General features: G+C 43.2%; 1 protein-coding gene across 1 annotated transcript in view; it reads left to right on the top strand.

Annotated features, from left to right (window-relative positions):
* Positions 1-17,769, top strand: part of ATP12A (ATPase H+/K+ transporting non-gastric alpha2 subunit) — a 73,854-nt gene that overhangs the window by 19,494 nt on the left and 36,591 nt on the right. The window contains exons 5-7 of the mRNA XM_089899300.1: positions 3,171-3,274; positions 3,364-3,500; positions 3,683-3,800. Of these exons, the coding sequence (XP_089755426.1) occupies positions 3,171-3,274; positions 3,364-3,500; positions 3,683-3,800 (359 nt within the window). The remainder of the gene's footprint in view (positions 1-3,170; positions 3,275-3,363; positions 3,501-3,682; positions 3,801-17,769) is intronic.

Raw genomic sequence — 17,769 nt, 5'->3', positions numbered from 1 at the left:
GTTCTAGCACATTCCCTTCTAATGTTTGACATTGGAAGTTTTAAAGTTTGTATAGACAAATCTATTGATGTTTTCTTTTGTGGTTTCTTCCGTTGCTTATCCCATCCCTCCCTATCCCAAGGTTAGCCCTATTGTCTATTTTTTTGTTTCTTGGTTCGTGTATGCTACGAGGTAGGAATCTAATTTCAGTTTTTACATGTAATATTATTCCTCTACTTTTAACACCTTCCCTATCTTACATCAAGTTCTTATATAAACACATATGTTTTCTATTCCATTGATCTATCTTTGATCTCTTGTCCTTCATTTGCCTACTTTGATTCAATACCACTGTGTTTTAAATACTATAGCTTAATGATAATTTCTTACATCCAATAATTCAAGTTCTTCCTCTTAATTCTTTTTTTTTTAGAAACATTTGGCTATTCTTAGATATTTTACTCTTTCATTGGCGACATTCCACCAAACAATTTGTTGGAATTTTTGTTGGAATTGCATTGGATCTACAGGTCAATTTCTGTAGAATCTACTCTTCCTGGATATTGATCTCTACATTCATGAAACCTGGCCTATTTCTCTATTTGGATCGTCCATGTCTTTCAATAATATATAATAATTGATTCCATAAAGTTCTTGTACATTTTTGTTTGTTTTCATTTGAAGTAACTTGTAGTTTGCTGCTATTGTCTTTTTTTTTTTTACTATATTTTCTATTTGGTTATTGCATTAAGGTGTTATTAATTTTTTAAAACCAACTTCATTAAAGTATAATTTACACAAAATAAAATGCACACATTTTAAGTGTACAGTTAGATGAGTTTTGACAAACATATACACTCATGTAACCGATACCTCAATCACGATACAGAATGTTTCCATCACCTCATAATGGTTCCCAATCTTTACCCATAACCTGGAGCACCACAGATTCACTCATCTGCTTTGTAGCACTACAGATCAGATTTGTCTTTCCTAGAATTCTACACAAATAAAATAATACAGCATATACCTTTTGTCTCTGGCTTTCTTTGCTCAACATAATGGGGTTTTTTTGTTTGTTTTTTGGGGTTTTCTTGGCTGCATTGGATCTTCATTGCTGCGCGTGGGCTTTCTCTACCTGCGGCAAGCGGGAGCTACTCTTTGTTGCAGGGCGCGGGCTTCTCACTGCGGTGGCTTTTCTTGTTGCGGAGCACAGGCTCTAGGCACGCGGGCTTCAGTAGTTGTGGCTCGCGGGCTTCAGTAGTTGTGGCACGTGGGCTTCAGTAGTTGTGGCTCGCGGGCTCTAGAGCGCAGGCTCAGTTGTTGCGGCGCATGGGCTTAGTTGCTCCGCGGCTTGTGGGATCTTCCCCCGCCAGGGCTCAAACCCGTTTTCCCCGCATTAGCAGGTGGATTCTTAACTACTGCGCCACCAAGGAAGTCCCAACATAATGTTTTTAAAAGCCATCCAGATTGTGTGTATCAGTAGTTAAGTCCTTTACATTGATTCTGCTGTGTAGATGTTCTGTAAATTGTGTATCCACTTACCTATTGAGGGACTTTTGGGTTGTTTCCATTTTGGGGCTATTTTAAATAAAGCTGCCATGAACATTCATGTACAAGTCTTTTTGCATAAGCAAACATTTTCACTTCTCTTGACTAAATAACTAGAAGTGGAATTGCTAGGCAATATGCTTAACTTACAAAAGGTTGCCAAACTGTTTTCCAAAACAGTTGTCGTATCTTCATTCCACCTGTAATGCCATTCAGCTGCTCCACATCTTTGCTAACAGTTGGCAATTTGAATCTTCAGTGATTTGATTTAAATCTTTCAGCAAATTTATCCACTGCATTTAAGTTTTCAAAAGTATTAAATTTTAATATCTATGATCCTTTTCTTTTTTCTTAACCAGTCTAGCTAGATTTACCCATTTTTATCAATTAAAAATAGCTTTATGTTTTATTTTCTGTATTGCTTGTCTGTTTTGTATTTCAGATTTCTATTCCTGTCTTCACTTTTCCCTTCCTACTTACTTTGGGTTTAACTTATTCTCCTAGCACCTCAAATTGGAAGCTTAGAGAGTGACTTTACACCTTTTTTTCTCTTCTAATATAAACATTTAAAGCTAAAATTTTTCTGCTTTTATGCTGCACCCCGTAAATGATACGTTGTGATTTTAATTTTCATTTTTATTCATTTCAAAGTATTTTTCTAATTTCCCTTGTGACTTTATTTACCCATGGGTCATTTAGAAGTTTGTTGCTTGGGGGGGTGGTGGTGGGATGAATTGGGAGATTGGATTGACATATATACACTAATATGTATAAAGTAGATATCTAATAAGAACCTGCTGTATAAAAATAAAATAAAATTCAAAAAAGAAGGAAGTATGTTGCTTAATTTCAAAATGTTTGGGGGATTTTCCAAATATCTTTCTGTTATTCAATTCATAAAATATCTATCCAACAAATTGTTGAACTCACTTATTAGTAGCCATGGTTCATAACCAGATTTTCTTAGATTTTCTCTATGGGTAAGTATTTCATATGACAGTACAAATTTTACACTGGCCAGATCCTCCAGTGTCATGTTAAATTGCAGAGGCGATAAAAGGGGTGTCACGCGTCATTTTTCTGAGACTCTTCTAAGATTTCACCATTCAGTATGATGTTTGCTATAGGTTTTGAGGCATTACTGTTTAACAGGTTATTTATATGAGCAAAAATTGGATATTTGAGTGCATTTTCTACATCCTCCGATACAACACTATGGTTTTTTTTTCTCTTTTAATTTGCCAAAGTGATGACTTACACTGAAAATTTTCTGACATTATATCACTTTTGTAACTTTATTGCTCATTTTTAAAAATACAATTCTGAGTTCATTTTTGCTTGCTTTTTCGTTATTGTATTTTGATGGTGATTTTAATATACCTGAAATTTATTTGGGCATACAGTGTGAGGTGAAAACCAAAATATCGTTTATTTATTTATTTTAATTTTAATATAAAGGTTTTATGGTGACTTAAGGAAGCACAGAGTGAGCCTGTGGCCTTCGTTTCACGCGTCCTCGGCTCCCTGGTTCGGGGCCTCTGTCCTCAGGTCCAGCGGTTCCCACGTGGATGCAGGCTTCCAGCTAACCGCGGGCTCGCGCGTCCAGCGGGGGCACCCACCCGGGGTCTCCCCGCGACCAGGGCGGGCCGCCGGACCTGCGGCCGGAACCGGACCAGTTCCTCGCCGGGCTGCCCTCCCTGAACCAGCCGCCGCTCAGCGGAGGGATCTCCAGGCACCGCTCCGCGTAGGACGATGGGACGCGCCGGTCACGGGGGCTCTTGGGGCACCTGCGGCCGTCTGCTCCCGGGGTCACCGTCCCCCCTTCCCCCCCAGCTCAGCCTCGCCGACCCGCCGCCGGCTCCAGGGCGGCGAGGGCGAGGACTGTCCCGAGCAGGACCTTCGTCGTGAGGCAGTTCTCAGTGACTTGGACACTTTTCTGTCTTCGTCTTTCACGTGCAAGTGTCCAGAAGGTAGGAAAAAATTCCCGCACCGCCGGCGCCGATGGAAGGGCTCGCCCTGCGTGGGCGGAAAAGCTAAATGCATCCCATCTGGGTGGGTAGCAGCCGCCTCGAAACAACGCACCGGAGATGGTGGAACCTTCCGTCCCCCGAGGAGCGGCCCGAACAGCTCTGGGGGCTCTGCTGCTCCGCAGGGCGGTCGTGGGCGTCGTCGGGGGCCCCTGGGCTCCAGCCGGACCGGGCCGCCCCACCCGCTTGGCCACTTGTCGCCTCTGGGCCGCAGATGGACCTGGACGTGGCCTCTCGCTGTGAGTAAGCGCGCGCACTAGCAAGTATTCCTCCATGAGAGCAGTAACCTGGGAATGTTTCCAGTCACCCCTGGGTACACGCGGGAGGGAAACCCTTCAAGATTGCCGTGGCTGGTTTAGAATCATCCTCTTGAAGATTGTCCAGAGAAGCGGGTCATATGCACACCTCATTGGCTCTTTTTTTTTTTTTAGTAAATTTATTTATTTGTTTGTTTATATTTGGCAGCATTGGGTCTTCGTTGCTGCACGCAGGCTTCTCATTGTGATGGCTTGCTTCGGAGCACAGGCTCTAGGCGCGCGGGCTTCAGTTGTTGTGGCTAACGGGCTCAGTAGTTGTGGCTAACGGGCTCAGTAGTTGTGGCTAACGGACTTAGTTGCTCCGCGGTATGTGGGATCTTCCCGGACCAGGGCTCGAACCCGTGTCCACTGCATCGGCAGGCGGATTCTTAATCACTGCGCCACCAGGGAAGCCCCTCGTTGGCTCTTTGGTTACTTCATTACCCATGTCTGTAACTCACATCACCGTGATGATGTTGCACCCAAAACCCTGGTGAGGATCCTCTGAATTAAATCAAATCCAGCGCATGAGCAGGTACTGCCCAGGTGTGTGTACTCCAGATTGCTGGTCCACAGCTGCATCGGTGGACGGCGTCATGCTGCCCACCGTCCGAGGGTCTTCCCTCTGGGTGAGGCTGTCGTGCAGCAGGAAGCCTGTGTCACAGCCTGCAGGCTGCAGCAGCTGGGCCGGCGCCCCCAGCCCCCAGCCCGAGGAGCCAGGATTTCCGGCCAGCCGCCAGCTCCACTGAGCAAAATATAGTTTATCCTATAGCTAATTTTTCCTGTATTATCTATTGAATAATTCGTGTGTTTCCCGTTGGTGTGTGATCTAAATATTTTTTGTCTTTCTTTTAAAATATTTTAATTATCCTGTGGTTTTGATTAATGTATTTTAACGTTATTGTCCACTTCAGATTTTTCTTGAAAATAGATTATAAACAGGATATCAAAGAGTTTCTCATACAGGAAAACAAAAATATCACTCTCATAAGAGTGTTTCTTGACCAGAAATACTTTTCCTCAGTGAAAGGTAATTTTAGGTAAAAGGGAGCTCTGCGTATCTCTGCAAGAATATTTACTGCCTCCTATTACCATAAATGCATTTTAATTGACGGGGAAGGAAAGCAAGTCCAGTCTGGTCCACCTAAATGATAACACCGGTTGAAATCCAGCTTGAGCTGGGTCTGGGTAAGTGATCTCATTAGGAAAAACTCTCCAAGGACAAGGCTCTGACCCTCCAGAGCAGGCAGGATTGTGTGGCCAGTCCCAGGCCATTGCCAGGACGTGACCACTGTTCTCAGTTTGTGTGTATCCTTCCAGAACCAGGATGCATTCGCTTACATCTGTGTGTGTTGATCACACATACCTTCAAGAGTACAGAGGAGTGCTGCGGGGATGGGCATGGCCCGCTTTACACAGTGGCGTTACTTATTCTTTTTTTGTTTTTAAAGCATTCCCTTTATTTATTTATTTATTTTTAAATTTGGTTGTGCCGGGTCTTAATTGCAGCATGTGGGATCTTCGTTGCTGCATGCAGGATCTTTAGTTGTGGCATGTGAACTCTTAGTTGAGAATTGAGTGTGGGACCTAGTTCCCCAACCAGGGATTAAACCCAGGCCCCCTGCATTGGAAACGTGGAGTCTTACCCACTGGACCACCAGGGAAGTCCCTGGCGTTACTTACTCTTGATGGTTTTACTCAGCAATGCCTTGGAGATCTTTCCACGTGAGTTCACCTAGGTCCAAGTCAATCTGCACAGCTGATGAATGGTGTGCCATCAATGGGCAGCATCCTAACTTATTTAACCACCCCTGATTGACAGCCATCTGGGTTGTCGCCAGTTCTTCACTGTGACATTGAAAGAGCAATCTTTCAAGATAAAGTTGAAAGGTATCCCATGGCATATGAGGTTCTCTTCCATGTGTCCTCCATCTGACTCTGAAGTCTCACCTCCCAGTCGTGCAGCATTCCCGGAATAGTACGCTCCAAACTAGTCTAACACGATTTTCTGGCCTCCAAAGTTTATGCACATCAATCCTTCCCCCAGAAGGCCCACTCTCTTCTCCCCTTCTTTCTAAATTCGGCCTATATTATGAAGCCGTCTCACATCCCTGCTCTTTGTGAAGTCTTTCCTCTTCCTGGTCTCCCAGCCTACAATAATCTCTCTTTTTACAAATACCTGCTACATTCTATGCCACTCAGTCAATATTTGTACAGTCGCTTGAATTGTATTTCATGAGGTTAATAATCCTGCTTAATCCTGAGGTCTCCAACTAGAAGTACTTGAAGCCAGAGAAATTCTCTCCCCTTTAACTGACCTGCCTGGCTCTATTTCCTTTCCTCTCCAGGCATCCTTTTCTCTAAATCCAAACAAATCTGTCCCCGTTATTCCTCTGCTCACAAACTGACAGTGATGCTGTCATTCTCCTAAGGAACATTCCCAGCCTTCCTCAGATTCAGTGTCACAACAAGGTGACCTGACTTGGGCCCACAAAAGCTCTTGCCGTTTCCATTTCTCCACCCCCAGTAGATCCCACGGCCCATCGTCTGTGCACCTGAATCATCGATCTGGACAAGCTATACCACGTGGAAACAAGGAGTTCCCAGCTAGCACCACAAAGGGTTTTCTGCGTCATGCCATGCCAGGTGTGGGTCTGGCGGCCTCTTTGGTGGCTCCTCCAGCGCCTCTGCTGCCCCAGGTCCTCACATGCAGCCACTCAGATGAAAGAAGGAGCGTGCTGAAGGCTCACACTTGCTCCTAACTACTCTACCCAGTGGCCCCCGGCCTCCACTCAGCCCAGCAGCACTGCTTGTCACATGGGCAACGTGACTGGAAAGAGACTGGGGGGACGGGGCACAGGTAGGATGTGGGAAGGGTACCAGCTGCCTCTGCACGGCGCCCTCATGCATTGATGGATCAATCTGGATACAATTTTCCCTGCTAAAGCACATGTCAGTTCCAACCATGCAGACAGGTGGCTTTTTTTTTTTCTGGTTGCGCTGGGTCTTAATTGCGGCAGGCTGGCTGCTTAGTTGCAGCTCACAGGCTCCTTAGTTGCGGCTTGTGGGCTCCTTAGTTGTGGCATGAGAGCTCTTAGTTGCAGCTCCCCTGCATTGGGAGCTCAGAGTCTTAACCACTACGCCACGAGGGAAGTCCTGACAGGTGCCTTTGAGAATACAGACAATAAGCAAATGTCCCCCGCAAGTAAAGATAAAAACAATGGGGGGACTTCCCTGGAGGTCCAGTGGTTAAGACTCCACACTTCCACTGCAGGGGGCACGGGTTCGATCCCTGGTCGCGGAACTAAGATTCCGCATGCCGCATGGTGTGGCCAAAATAAAAAGGGAAAGTGAAATTAGAGGACTGAAAATGAAGAGTAAGAAAATGTAAGAAGCAAAATGCTTGAACTGAAAAACTAAAGATAAAAATGAAAATGTATATTAAAAAAAATTAAAAGATGGGACAAAAAAATGAAAGCCAAAGATTCAGAAAAAGCCCTGAGGTTTTCCAGCTTCCAGTGGCCACCGGCTGGGTGAGGCTGGATGGAGCCTGGCTCAGATCAGCAGGGGTGGGTCTTTCCACAGTTGCTAGATTTAATGGGCATCCCAAGACCTTTCACCCGCCTTCTCCTCCATAAGCATACCTCAGTGTGGAATTATGCTAACTATTCTGGAATTGCCTCTCCAGACCAGTTTAACAGTTTGCTTAAGCCAGAGAGATGCAGGGCTGAGATTCATGGAAACAGGAAGTGGTCCAGGATCACCACTCCTGCCGTGTTACCCCCTCTGCCACTGAACAAACATGAAGGGCATCTTCCAAGAGACCTCGTGGTCACCTACACTGCCACTATGTGCACTTTGGAAAGCCAAGCTGCCAGTACAAACGCATTTATTTATTTTTAATAATAAAAATTATTAGGTGGCCTCGTGGCCACCCTACACTGCACAACCAAATTTAAAAATAAATAAATGCGTTTGTACTGGCAGCTTGGCTTTCCAAAGTCTTTCCAGAAGCCCACATCATGGCAAGGGTGAGTCTCATGCCTGCCAGACCACAAGTCTTTGAGCACAGAAGCGGGCTTGCTCCTGCCTTGATCCCAACTCTGTGTGTCTCAGTGCTGTTTTGTGTGGACATAGTGGGAAGTGCCTTACGTCAGCAGTCCCCAACCTTTTTGGCACCAGGGGCCAGTTTCGTGAAAGAAAATTTTTCCACAGAGCGGAGGTGGGGGATGGTTTGGGGATGATTCAAGCGCATTACATTTATTGTGCATTTTATTTCTATTATTATTACATTGTAACATATAATGAAATAATTGTACAACTCACCATAATGCAGAATCAGTGGGAGCCCTGAGCTTGTTTTCACTTGCCACTCACGGATAGCGTTTTGATATGAGTCGCAAGCAATTGATTTATTATGGTCTCTGTGCAGTCAGACCTCTCTGCCAGTGATAATCTGTATTTGCAGCTGCTCCCCAGTGCTAAGCGTCACCGCCTCAGCTCCACCTCAGGTCATCAGGCATTAGACTCTCATGTACAGCGGACAACCTAGATCCCTCGCACGCGCGGCTCACAGTAGTGTTCGCACTCCTATGAGAATCTAATGCCGCTGCTGATCTGACAGGAGGCGGAGCTCAGGCGGTAATTCGAGTGATGGGGAGCGGCTGTAAATACAGATGGAGCTTCACTCACTAGCCTGCCGCTCACCTCCTGCTGTGCAGCCCGGTTCCTAACAGGCCATGGACAAGTACTGGTCCGTGGCCCAGGGATCGGGGACCCCTGCCTAACATGATACAAACTAAAACCAAGACCAGCCTTCAACAAAATTGGGAAGTAAGCAGAGTTTATCTTGCCCGTTCTCCCCACCTCTGTGCCCCCATGACCCCAGCTTCACCCTTCTTGTCACGGTCTTGCCTTCAGCTGACTGGCACCCCTCTAAAATGACCAGCTGATAATCGCTGAAGGATGTGTATGTTTCAAATAAGGCTCTTAGAAATCAAAAAGCTTTCAAGGTCCATGAAGAGGAAACTATAATGATAGGATTTCAAGCCCTTCACAGATATTGGAGAGGTATGGAGAGCTGTAGAGCCTGCCCAAACCACACCCCGTGGGTACTAATAACCCAGTAAATGTTTTAGACCATTTGCACCCCAGGACACAAGTCCCTAGCGCCAGCACCTTTTCCTGACCCCAGATCATCTGGCCAGTCTTGCTGTGGAAGTGGTGGCCATGCAGTAGCCCTAGAAGTGCAAGCTGCTGGTTCCTTCTCCTCCCAGCTGGCAAGAGGGCATGTGTAACACAACTGACTTTGAATGCTCCATGCAAAGAGTTGCTCGGTGAAACGTAAAGTGACTGAGCTCAAAGAAAATGTGAGCGATTTTTATTATGGCTTCCACTTCCTCTTCCCCCTGGTCAGCCACTCCCAGAGTTATCCCAGCAGAGCACCATGAACAGGCCCGTGCTGCCCTTCCAGGTCTCGAGCCTTGCTACACTCTACAGGAGACTCTATCACAAAAGGACAGTGACAGTCAAAGAGGAAAAGCAGGAGGAGAAGCCAAGGGCTGGTGATAGATGTGTGCGCAGCCAGCCTTGAGGACCACGGATCCACCCACCAGGTACAAGCTCTTGTAGAACACAAAGCATTCCATCCTTGTCTCATCTGATCCTCGGGCAATCCTGTGAACTAGGCAAGGCCGGTGTTATTCCAGAAGGAAACGGGGTGAGTCACACAGCTACTAACTGACAGAAGAACACAGGTTTCCCAGTTTCTTATCCAGTGTTCTTTTCTCTATATCAAACTTCCCCTTGGACAAATATGTTTGAGTCTGGACAACTATTTTCCCAAACGAACTATAAAGATGCCTGTTGAGAGGGTGATTCCTAGCCCCAGCTCTAGCCAGAAAAAGGCCATGGACCCAAAGGCCAGTTGGAAAGGAGCCATCATCCCACCGCTTCCTCCTCATTGCCTGTTTCTTGGGAAAGATGCATCTGTCAGCACAGTTCCTGCGTGTCTGAGTCTGCAGTGATTCAGGACAGGGTGCAGTTCCAAAGTCAGAAGGTAGATGTAAGTAGCCAACATAAGTTGGACAAAATAAAATGGACTAGAGGACTTCCCTGGTGGTCCAGTTGTTAAGACTCCGCGCTTCCACTGTGGCAGGTACAGGTTTGATCCCTGGAAGGGGAACTGGGATCCCGCATGCTGTGCAGCGTGGCCAAAAAATAAAAATAAAGTAAAATGAATAAAATGGGCTAAACTCACCTATAAAAATCAAACACTATCAGTCTGTGTTGTTTTTTAAACCCACCTCTGTATCACTTACGAGAGGCAAACCTTAAAAGAAATTGACAAAGTTTGAAAATAAATTAATGGAAAGAGATCTACCAGACAAATACCAACCAAAAGAAAAAGTGTGTCACAATATTAATACCAGAAAAATAGAATATAAGGCAAAAATTATTAATAAAGATAGAAGGTGCCTACCTAATGATGAGAGGGAAAATTCATCGGGAAGATATAATAGCACTATTGAGACTCTAAGCCATATAGCAAAAACTGGCATAAATTACTAGAGGGCATGAACAAATCCACAATCATAATGGGAGATTTTTAGACACCTCTAAATCAGAAACCGAAAGATCAAGCATGTAAAAATAATAAAATTATAGAATGACTGAGCAACACAAGTAATGAGCCTAATCCCAAGGTTCCCAAACTCTACACCAAGGCACCCCAGGGTGCTTGGTGCAGAAGAGGAGTTATGAGGACGCCCTGGGACAGTTCAAGCTTCAAGGAAAACAGCCACACTCAACATCTGGTCAGACACTCAAGGCCTGAGCTTGAGAGAGTTCACCATTTCAACGTTAGATCGTATGACATTCTTTCCACAACCTCGTTATCTTTGTGAAGCCGGGGTTTCAGCACTTGTCGTGATAAAAACCAGTTACCATGGGAACGTAAAGCTGCCTGGGAAATGAGGGTGGCAAGAGCGTTCAATCTGCTTCCAGGGTTTGAGAACTCATGCAGGCCCAACAGGCACCTGCATCCCATTCCTAAGCTACATGGTGATTGAAGAAGTGAAAAAAAATTTTTCTTCTGTCAATATAAGTATTATTTTTTCAAACATCTACATGTTGTTAGAACACAAATACTTATTAAGTCATTTGGATCTAACTACTTAAACAGACCCAGTAGGCATTTCTTTTGGTCTAGGGGTGCTGCAAAGAAATTACCAAGACACTAGGTGCTGAGAAGTTTCGGAAGTCTCTGGCCTAATCTAGCAATATATGTAGAAACCTATACCCCAACATCAGGAATACAGGAATATACAGTCTTTTCAAGTGTACAAGAAATGTTTTAGAAAATCTGATTCTGTGTTAGGTCAGAAAGGAAGCCTGCAGCTAGTTAAAAGAATTTTAGATACTCCACAAACCATATGTCTGATCATAATATCTTTAAATTAGAAATCAATAATAAAGATGGTTTTAAAAAGCACCTATATCTAGAAATTGTAAAGCACACTTCTAAATATCATTGGCTCAACAGAAAAACACAATGAAAGTTTTGAAATATTTCTAACTTAAAAAAAAGCCTGCATTTTAAGAACCTGTGGATAATACCTAAGGCAAGCTATAGAGAGAATTTAAACTTTATATGCATTTATGTGAAAACATGAAAAATTGAAAACAAACACAGTGAACTGGGGAAAGGACAACAATGTAAAGAAAGTAGTAGGAAGAGAATAAATAATACAGATAAGATAAAAAGTAATGAAATTAAAAAATACAAAAATAATAGAGGCAATCAACAAAACCGAAGCTGGTTCTTCACAATGAGTATTAAAATATACAAACCCTTTGCAAGATTACACATCTCACAACTTTAGAATGAAAAGGGTGACACACTTACATATGCAGTAGCATTTTAAAAATCATAAATGAATACTACAAATGACTTTTATGTCAATAAATCTAGAAACTTCAATGAAATAAAAAATTCCTAATAAAGTATAACTTACCAAAACTAACCAAAAAATGAATAGAAAGAAAAATAAAAGAATAGAAAGAAATTGATTCAATACTCAAAAAATTTAAAAAAAAAAGATACCAGGGAATAAATGGGGAAAATAGACAAATCTCTCATGCAGAAGAATCCCAAATCATTTATTTAGCTACTCCACCATCAGGGAAGTGAATTATAACTCCCCACTCCTTACTTGTGCGCTGCACACAAATTTCCTTTTAAAGAGTACAGAATGGATGGCAGGGGTGGGAGAGTAACCTTACAGTGGACCTCAGCCATGTGGTCAAGGTCAGTATAATCAGTGATAAATCATATTGACAGTGTGTACTTTTGATATGATGTGATGAGAATGGCACTTCACCTTTATGGTCTTCTCCCCCCAGACCCATAATCCCAGTCTAATAATAAGAAAAAGCATCAAAGGGAACCCTTGTGCACTGTTGGTGAGAGTATAAATTAGCTCAGCAACTATGGAAAAAAGTATAGAGGTTCCTCCAAAAATTTTTAGAAGAACTACCATATGATCCAGCATTTCCACTTCTGGGTATTTATCTGAAGGAAACATAAACACTAACTTGAAAAGAGATCTACACACTTGTGTTTATAGCAACATTTACAATAGCCAAGCCATGGAAACAACCTAAGTGTCCAACAGCAGAGGAATAGATAAAGAGGATGTAGTCTGTATTCACAATGGAATATTACTGAGCCATAAAAAACAAGGAAATCCTGCCATTTGCAACAACATGGATGGACCTCGAAGGCATTATGCTAAGTGAAATACGTGAGAGAAAGACAAATACTGTGTGATCTCACTCATACGTGGAAGCTTAAACAACTGAACTCATAGAAACAGAAAACAGATCGGTGGGTGCCAGAGTCAGAGGGGTGTGGGGATGAGGGAAATGGATGAAGAGGGTCAAAAGGTACAAACTTCCAGTTATAAGATAAATAAGTCATGGGGATGTAATGTACAGCACAGTGACTATAGTTAATAATACCGTATTGTATATTTGAGAATTGCTAAAAAAGTAGATCTTAAAAGTTCTCATCGCACACACAAAAATGTGTAACTATGTTTGGTGATGGATGTTAACTAGACTTATCATGGTGATCATTTCACAATATATACAAATATCAAATCACTATGTTATACATCTGAAACGAATATAATGCTATACGTCAACTATATCACAATTTTTTTTTAAATGAATAATTTTTTAAAAAGAAAGGAAAAACTTCAGATAAATTCCAACTGAGGGATATTCTACAAAATATCTGACCACTGTGCCTCAAAACTGCCAAGGTCATCAAAAACAAGGGAAGTCTGAGGAACTGTCACAGCCAGAGGAGCTGACAAAGACCTGACAGTTAAGTATGGTGTGGTGGCCTGGAAGGGATCCTGGAACAGTAAAAGGACATTGAGAAGAAACTAAGGAAATTCAAATGAAGTATGAACTTTAGTGAATAATGATGTATCAATATTGGTTCATTAATTGTAATAAATGTACCACACTGATGTGAGATGTTAATAATAGGGCAAAATGTATGTGTGGGGTAGAGGGTAAAGGGAATTTACTGTACTACCTGCTCAATTTCTCTGTAAATCCTTAATCTCCAAAATACAAGCAGCTCATGCAGCTCAATGTCACAAAAACAAACAACCCAATCCAAAAATGGGTGGGAGGCCTAAACAGACATTTCTCCAAAGAAGACATACAGCTGGCCAACAAATACTTGAAAAGACGCTCAACATCACTAATCATTAGAGAAATGCAAATCAAAACCACAATGAGGTATCACCTCACACCGGTCAGAATGGCCATCATCAAAAAATCTACAAACAATAAATGCTGGAGAGGGTGTGGAGGAAAGGGAACCCTCTTGCACTGCTGGTGGGAATGTGAATTGGTACAGCCACTATGGAGAACAGTATGGAGGTTCCTTAAAAAACTATAAATAGAACTGCCATATGACCCAGCAATCCCACTACTGGGCATATACCCTGAGAAAACCATAATTCAAAAAGAGTCATGTACCACAATGTTCATTGCAGCACTATTTACAATAGCCAGGACATGGAACCAACCTAAATGTCTATCGACAGATGAATGGATAAAGAAGATGTGGCACATATATACAATGGAATATTACTCAGCCATAAAAAGGAATGAAATTGAGTTATTTGTAGTGAGGTGGATGGACCTAGAGTCTGTCATACAGAGTGAAGTAAGTCAGAAAGAGGAAAACAAATACCGTATGCTAACGCATATATGTGGAATTTAAAAAAGCAGTACTGATGAACCTAGTGGCAGGGCAGGAAAAAAGACACAGACATAGAGAACGGACTTGAGGGCATGGCTGGGGCAGGGGGGAAGAGTAAGCTGGGACGAAGTGAGAGAGTAGCATTGACGTATATACACTACCAAATGTAAAATAGCTAGTGGGAAGCAGCCGCATAGCACAGGGAGATCAGCTCAGTGTTTTGTGACCACCTAGAGGGGTGGGATAGGGAGGGTGGGAGGGAGGCTCAAGACGGAGGGGTTATGGGGATATATGTATACGTATAGCTGATTCACTTTGTTATAAAGCAGAAACGAATACACCATTGTAAAGCAATTATACTCCAATAAAGATGTGGAAAAAAAATTTCTCTGTAAATCTAAAACTATTCTAAAAAGTAGCATAGTCACAAAAAGCCACATAAATAATCAAAATTCAACAATTATTCATTATTTGTTAGATAGTAGTTTCTATTTACTGAACTATTATTAAATAAATAAATGAATTATTTTTATTAAACCTCTTGGCAAATATGGAATAAAAAAGAATTTCCTTGGGCTTCCCTGGTGGCGCAGTGGTTGAGAGTCCGCCTGCCGATGCAGGGGACACGAGTTCGTGCCCCGGTCCGGGAAGATCCCACATGCCGCGGAGCGGCTGGGCCCATGAGCCATGGCCGCTGAGCCTGCGCGTCCGGAGCCTGTGCTCCGCAACGGGAGAGGCCACAACAGTGAGAGGCCCGCGTACCGCAAAACGAACAAACAAACAACAACAACAAAAATTTCCTTAACCCGATTAAGGACATGTGCTAAACACATCAAATCTAACTGTGAACATTAGAAGTAGTGCATTTAGGGCAGCGGTCCCCAACCTTTTTGGCACCAGAGACAGATTTCGTGGAAGACAATTTTTCCACGGATGGCGGGGTGACGGAGGAGTGGTTCAGGCGGTAACGGGAGCGATGGAGAGCCGCAGTTGAAGCTTCACTCCCTCACCTGCCGCTCACCTCCTGCTGTGCAGCCCGGTTCCTAACAGTCCAAGGACTGGTACCGGTCCGGTCCGTGGCCTGGGGGTTGGGGCCCCTGGTTTAGGGAATTTCCTGGCGGTCCAGTGGTTAGGACTCAGCGCTTTCACTGCCTGGGTCTGGGTTCAGTCCATGGTCGGGGAACTAAGATCCCACGAGTCACACGGCGCAGCCAAAAAAAAAAAAAAAGAAAGAGAAGCAAAAGCTATTAGGATCCGAGGTTTACATCTCCTTCCAGCATGAGACCATCAAGGTCACGACTCCAGACCAGCCCGGCCAGGAGAGAAGTTGTGCGGCAGCCTCACGTCCCCAGGTGCCTCCCCACCAAGCCCGTAACCCTAACGATTCAAACTCAGGGCTTCCCGTCTTCCATCTCAAGCAACAGCCGGTGTCCCTCTAGGAGGACAGAAAACTCCAGGAACAGAACCTGGAGCTCCACAGACCCAACACCAGGGATAGTTGGGATAACCCCATCATAACAAAACTGACTTTCCACCACCTGGCAAATGGATCTTGAAATAGAAATTATACCTTAGTGAGAGAAAATAAAGTTCTTTTTCTCACATGCCCAAGTTTGTGATCTGAGTCTCATTCCCACCACCTGAACACTATTGGTGCTCAATGAATATTCAGGGATCACGAGCCTTAACCTCAATCACAGACGCCGCAGCTTGGGTGACCTCCATGAGTGGCAGAAATCTGTGGCCTCTTGAAACTGTCTTCCCCAGCGATGTCAAGGTGATGATTTCTGAGAACAAGGATGGAGGTGGGTGGCACTTTATACAGTGCTATGTTACTTTTGTAATTTAAAATTTTTGACTAAAAAAGACCTTTATGTCAATTATATCTCAATTCAAAAAATTTTAATAAAGTTATATTTATAGTATACCCATTGCATAAGAACACTCACCAAATGATAGCTACCAGTGGAAAGATCAATGTGAAGCAATGATTCTTACAAGACAGGAAATCATGTCCTTTCCAATGAAGATTCGCTTTTATTATTATTGTTGTTTATTCTGCCCAATCTTTAGAGTATTTTGACTCACCAATCATGTATTTCATCAATTAATTAATGTAAATATTAACAAGTTCTAAACAACAGAACATAATACATAAATTCAAATAAAACCTGATACTTAAGTGGGTGCTTCCAAAGATTACAAGTGTATCTCTATTTTTATTTTGAGAACATTTTTTAAATATTTTATTTATTTCTTTATTTGGTTGCACAAGTCTTATTTGAGGCAGGTGGGCTCCTAAGTTGAGGTGGGCAGGCTCCTTAGTTGCGGCATGCATGTGGGATCTAGCTCCCTGACCAGAGATCGAACCCGGGCCCCCTGCATTGGGAGCGCGGAGACTAAACCACTGCGCCATCAGGGAAATCCTATGTATCTTACTTTATGGAAGAATGAATTTTTTTAATAAAGTGATTCCTAAAATTATTTTCTTACTAATTTCCCATAGTTTTCTATCATAAATGACAAGGAGTAGGAGAAATAATATGCTAGTCTGAAAATTTTTTGTCTGAGGCTATTATTAAAATGCTTGTCATGGAAATCAAACAACTGAACACTAACCAATGGTTCCAGTCGCCTCTTCACAGTTTGAGTTTCCCACAAACATCTTTGTCCCGAGCATCTTTGTTCGCTATCAGCTACCTACCTGTTTTCCTTCTTGAACCACAGAATTTCCCACGATCCCCAGCTTTACACCCACTGCTTCCATCTTTGTGGCTTTGCCCTCCTTCATTACCTAACAAGGCTGCATAGTCCTCTCACACCTTACAGTCTAACACATGGCATTTTAATTTTGAGGGTGGAGAATACATAAATTATTTCCCTGCTTTATTAAGCATAGAGTATTGTATGTTGTGTTTACTTAAAAAGAGAATTACTCATATTACATATAACATGCAAAAATGTTGTACAAAGGCCCTTATCAAACTCATAAAGCTTTCCTTATACAGTCAGGGCCATCATAAAGTTCATTTCTATTTTTCCATCCTTCCTGGTTCTTTGCTCCCCAAATGAGGGGATTACTAGAGGAAACTGAATCTTCCTTGCAAATCATACATCTGGCCTTGAAGATATAATTTTCCAACCTATGTTAGAACCCGTATTTACACAGACTTTATGAGAACACAGATGGAAATTCTATTTTAAGGATACGATGAACTCATAAGGAAACTACAAAGTTTAATCCTAAGTATGTATACTTGGGGCGTCCTCTCCCTTCTTATGCCCAGGGTTTTTACCTGGTTGGAGAGGAGCTAACTCTCTGACGTGGAAGGATAAATTTAGTGCCTCATTACATACAAACATTGTTTCTGGAGGGAACTTTCCAAGACTTTCCAATCTATCTCCCTGCCTCTAGAGTTAATGGAACAGGATGCTGCGTGTTGCCTGTGAGAACACGGCTTCCACTCCTCTCCGCCTCGTTCTTCCGCCACCTGCAATCCAGTCAAGTCTGGGGACTGTGGGCGCTGACTTTCCTGTGTGGCTACAAGGTGGGAAGTGAGCTTATGCAGCTGTAACCACCAGTTCCCCTTGGAATCCCTTTTTGCCGCCTTTCACTGGGACACTGCCTGTC

This window comes from Delphinapterus leucas, chromosome 18 (genome assembly GCF_059928025.1).
Source record: "Delphinapterus leucas isolate spDelLeu-1000000601 "Yukka" chromosome 18, BTC_Dleu_Yukka2, whole genome shotgun sequence".
Classification (NCBI taxonomy): domain Eukaryota; kingdom Metazoa; phylum Chordata; class Mammalia; order Artiodactyla; family Monodontidae; genus Delphinapterus; species Delphinapterus leucas.
The sequence above is the reverse complement of the archived record's forward strand: the minus strand, read 5'-3'. Positions and strand labels throughout refer to the sequence as shown.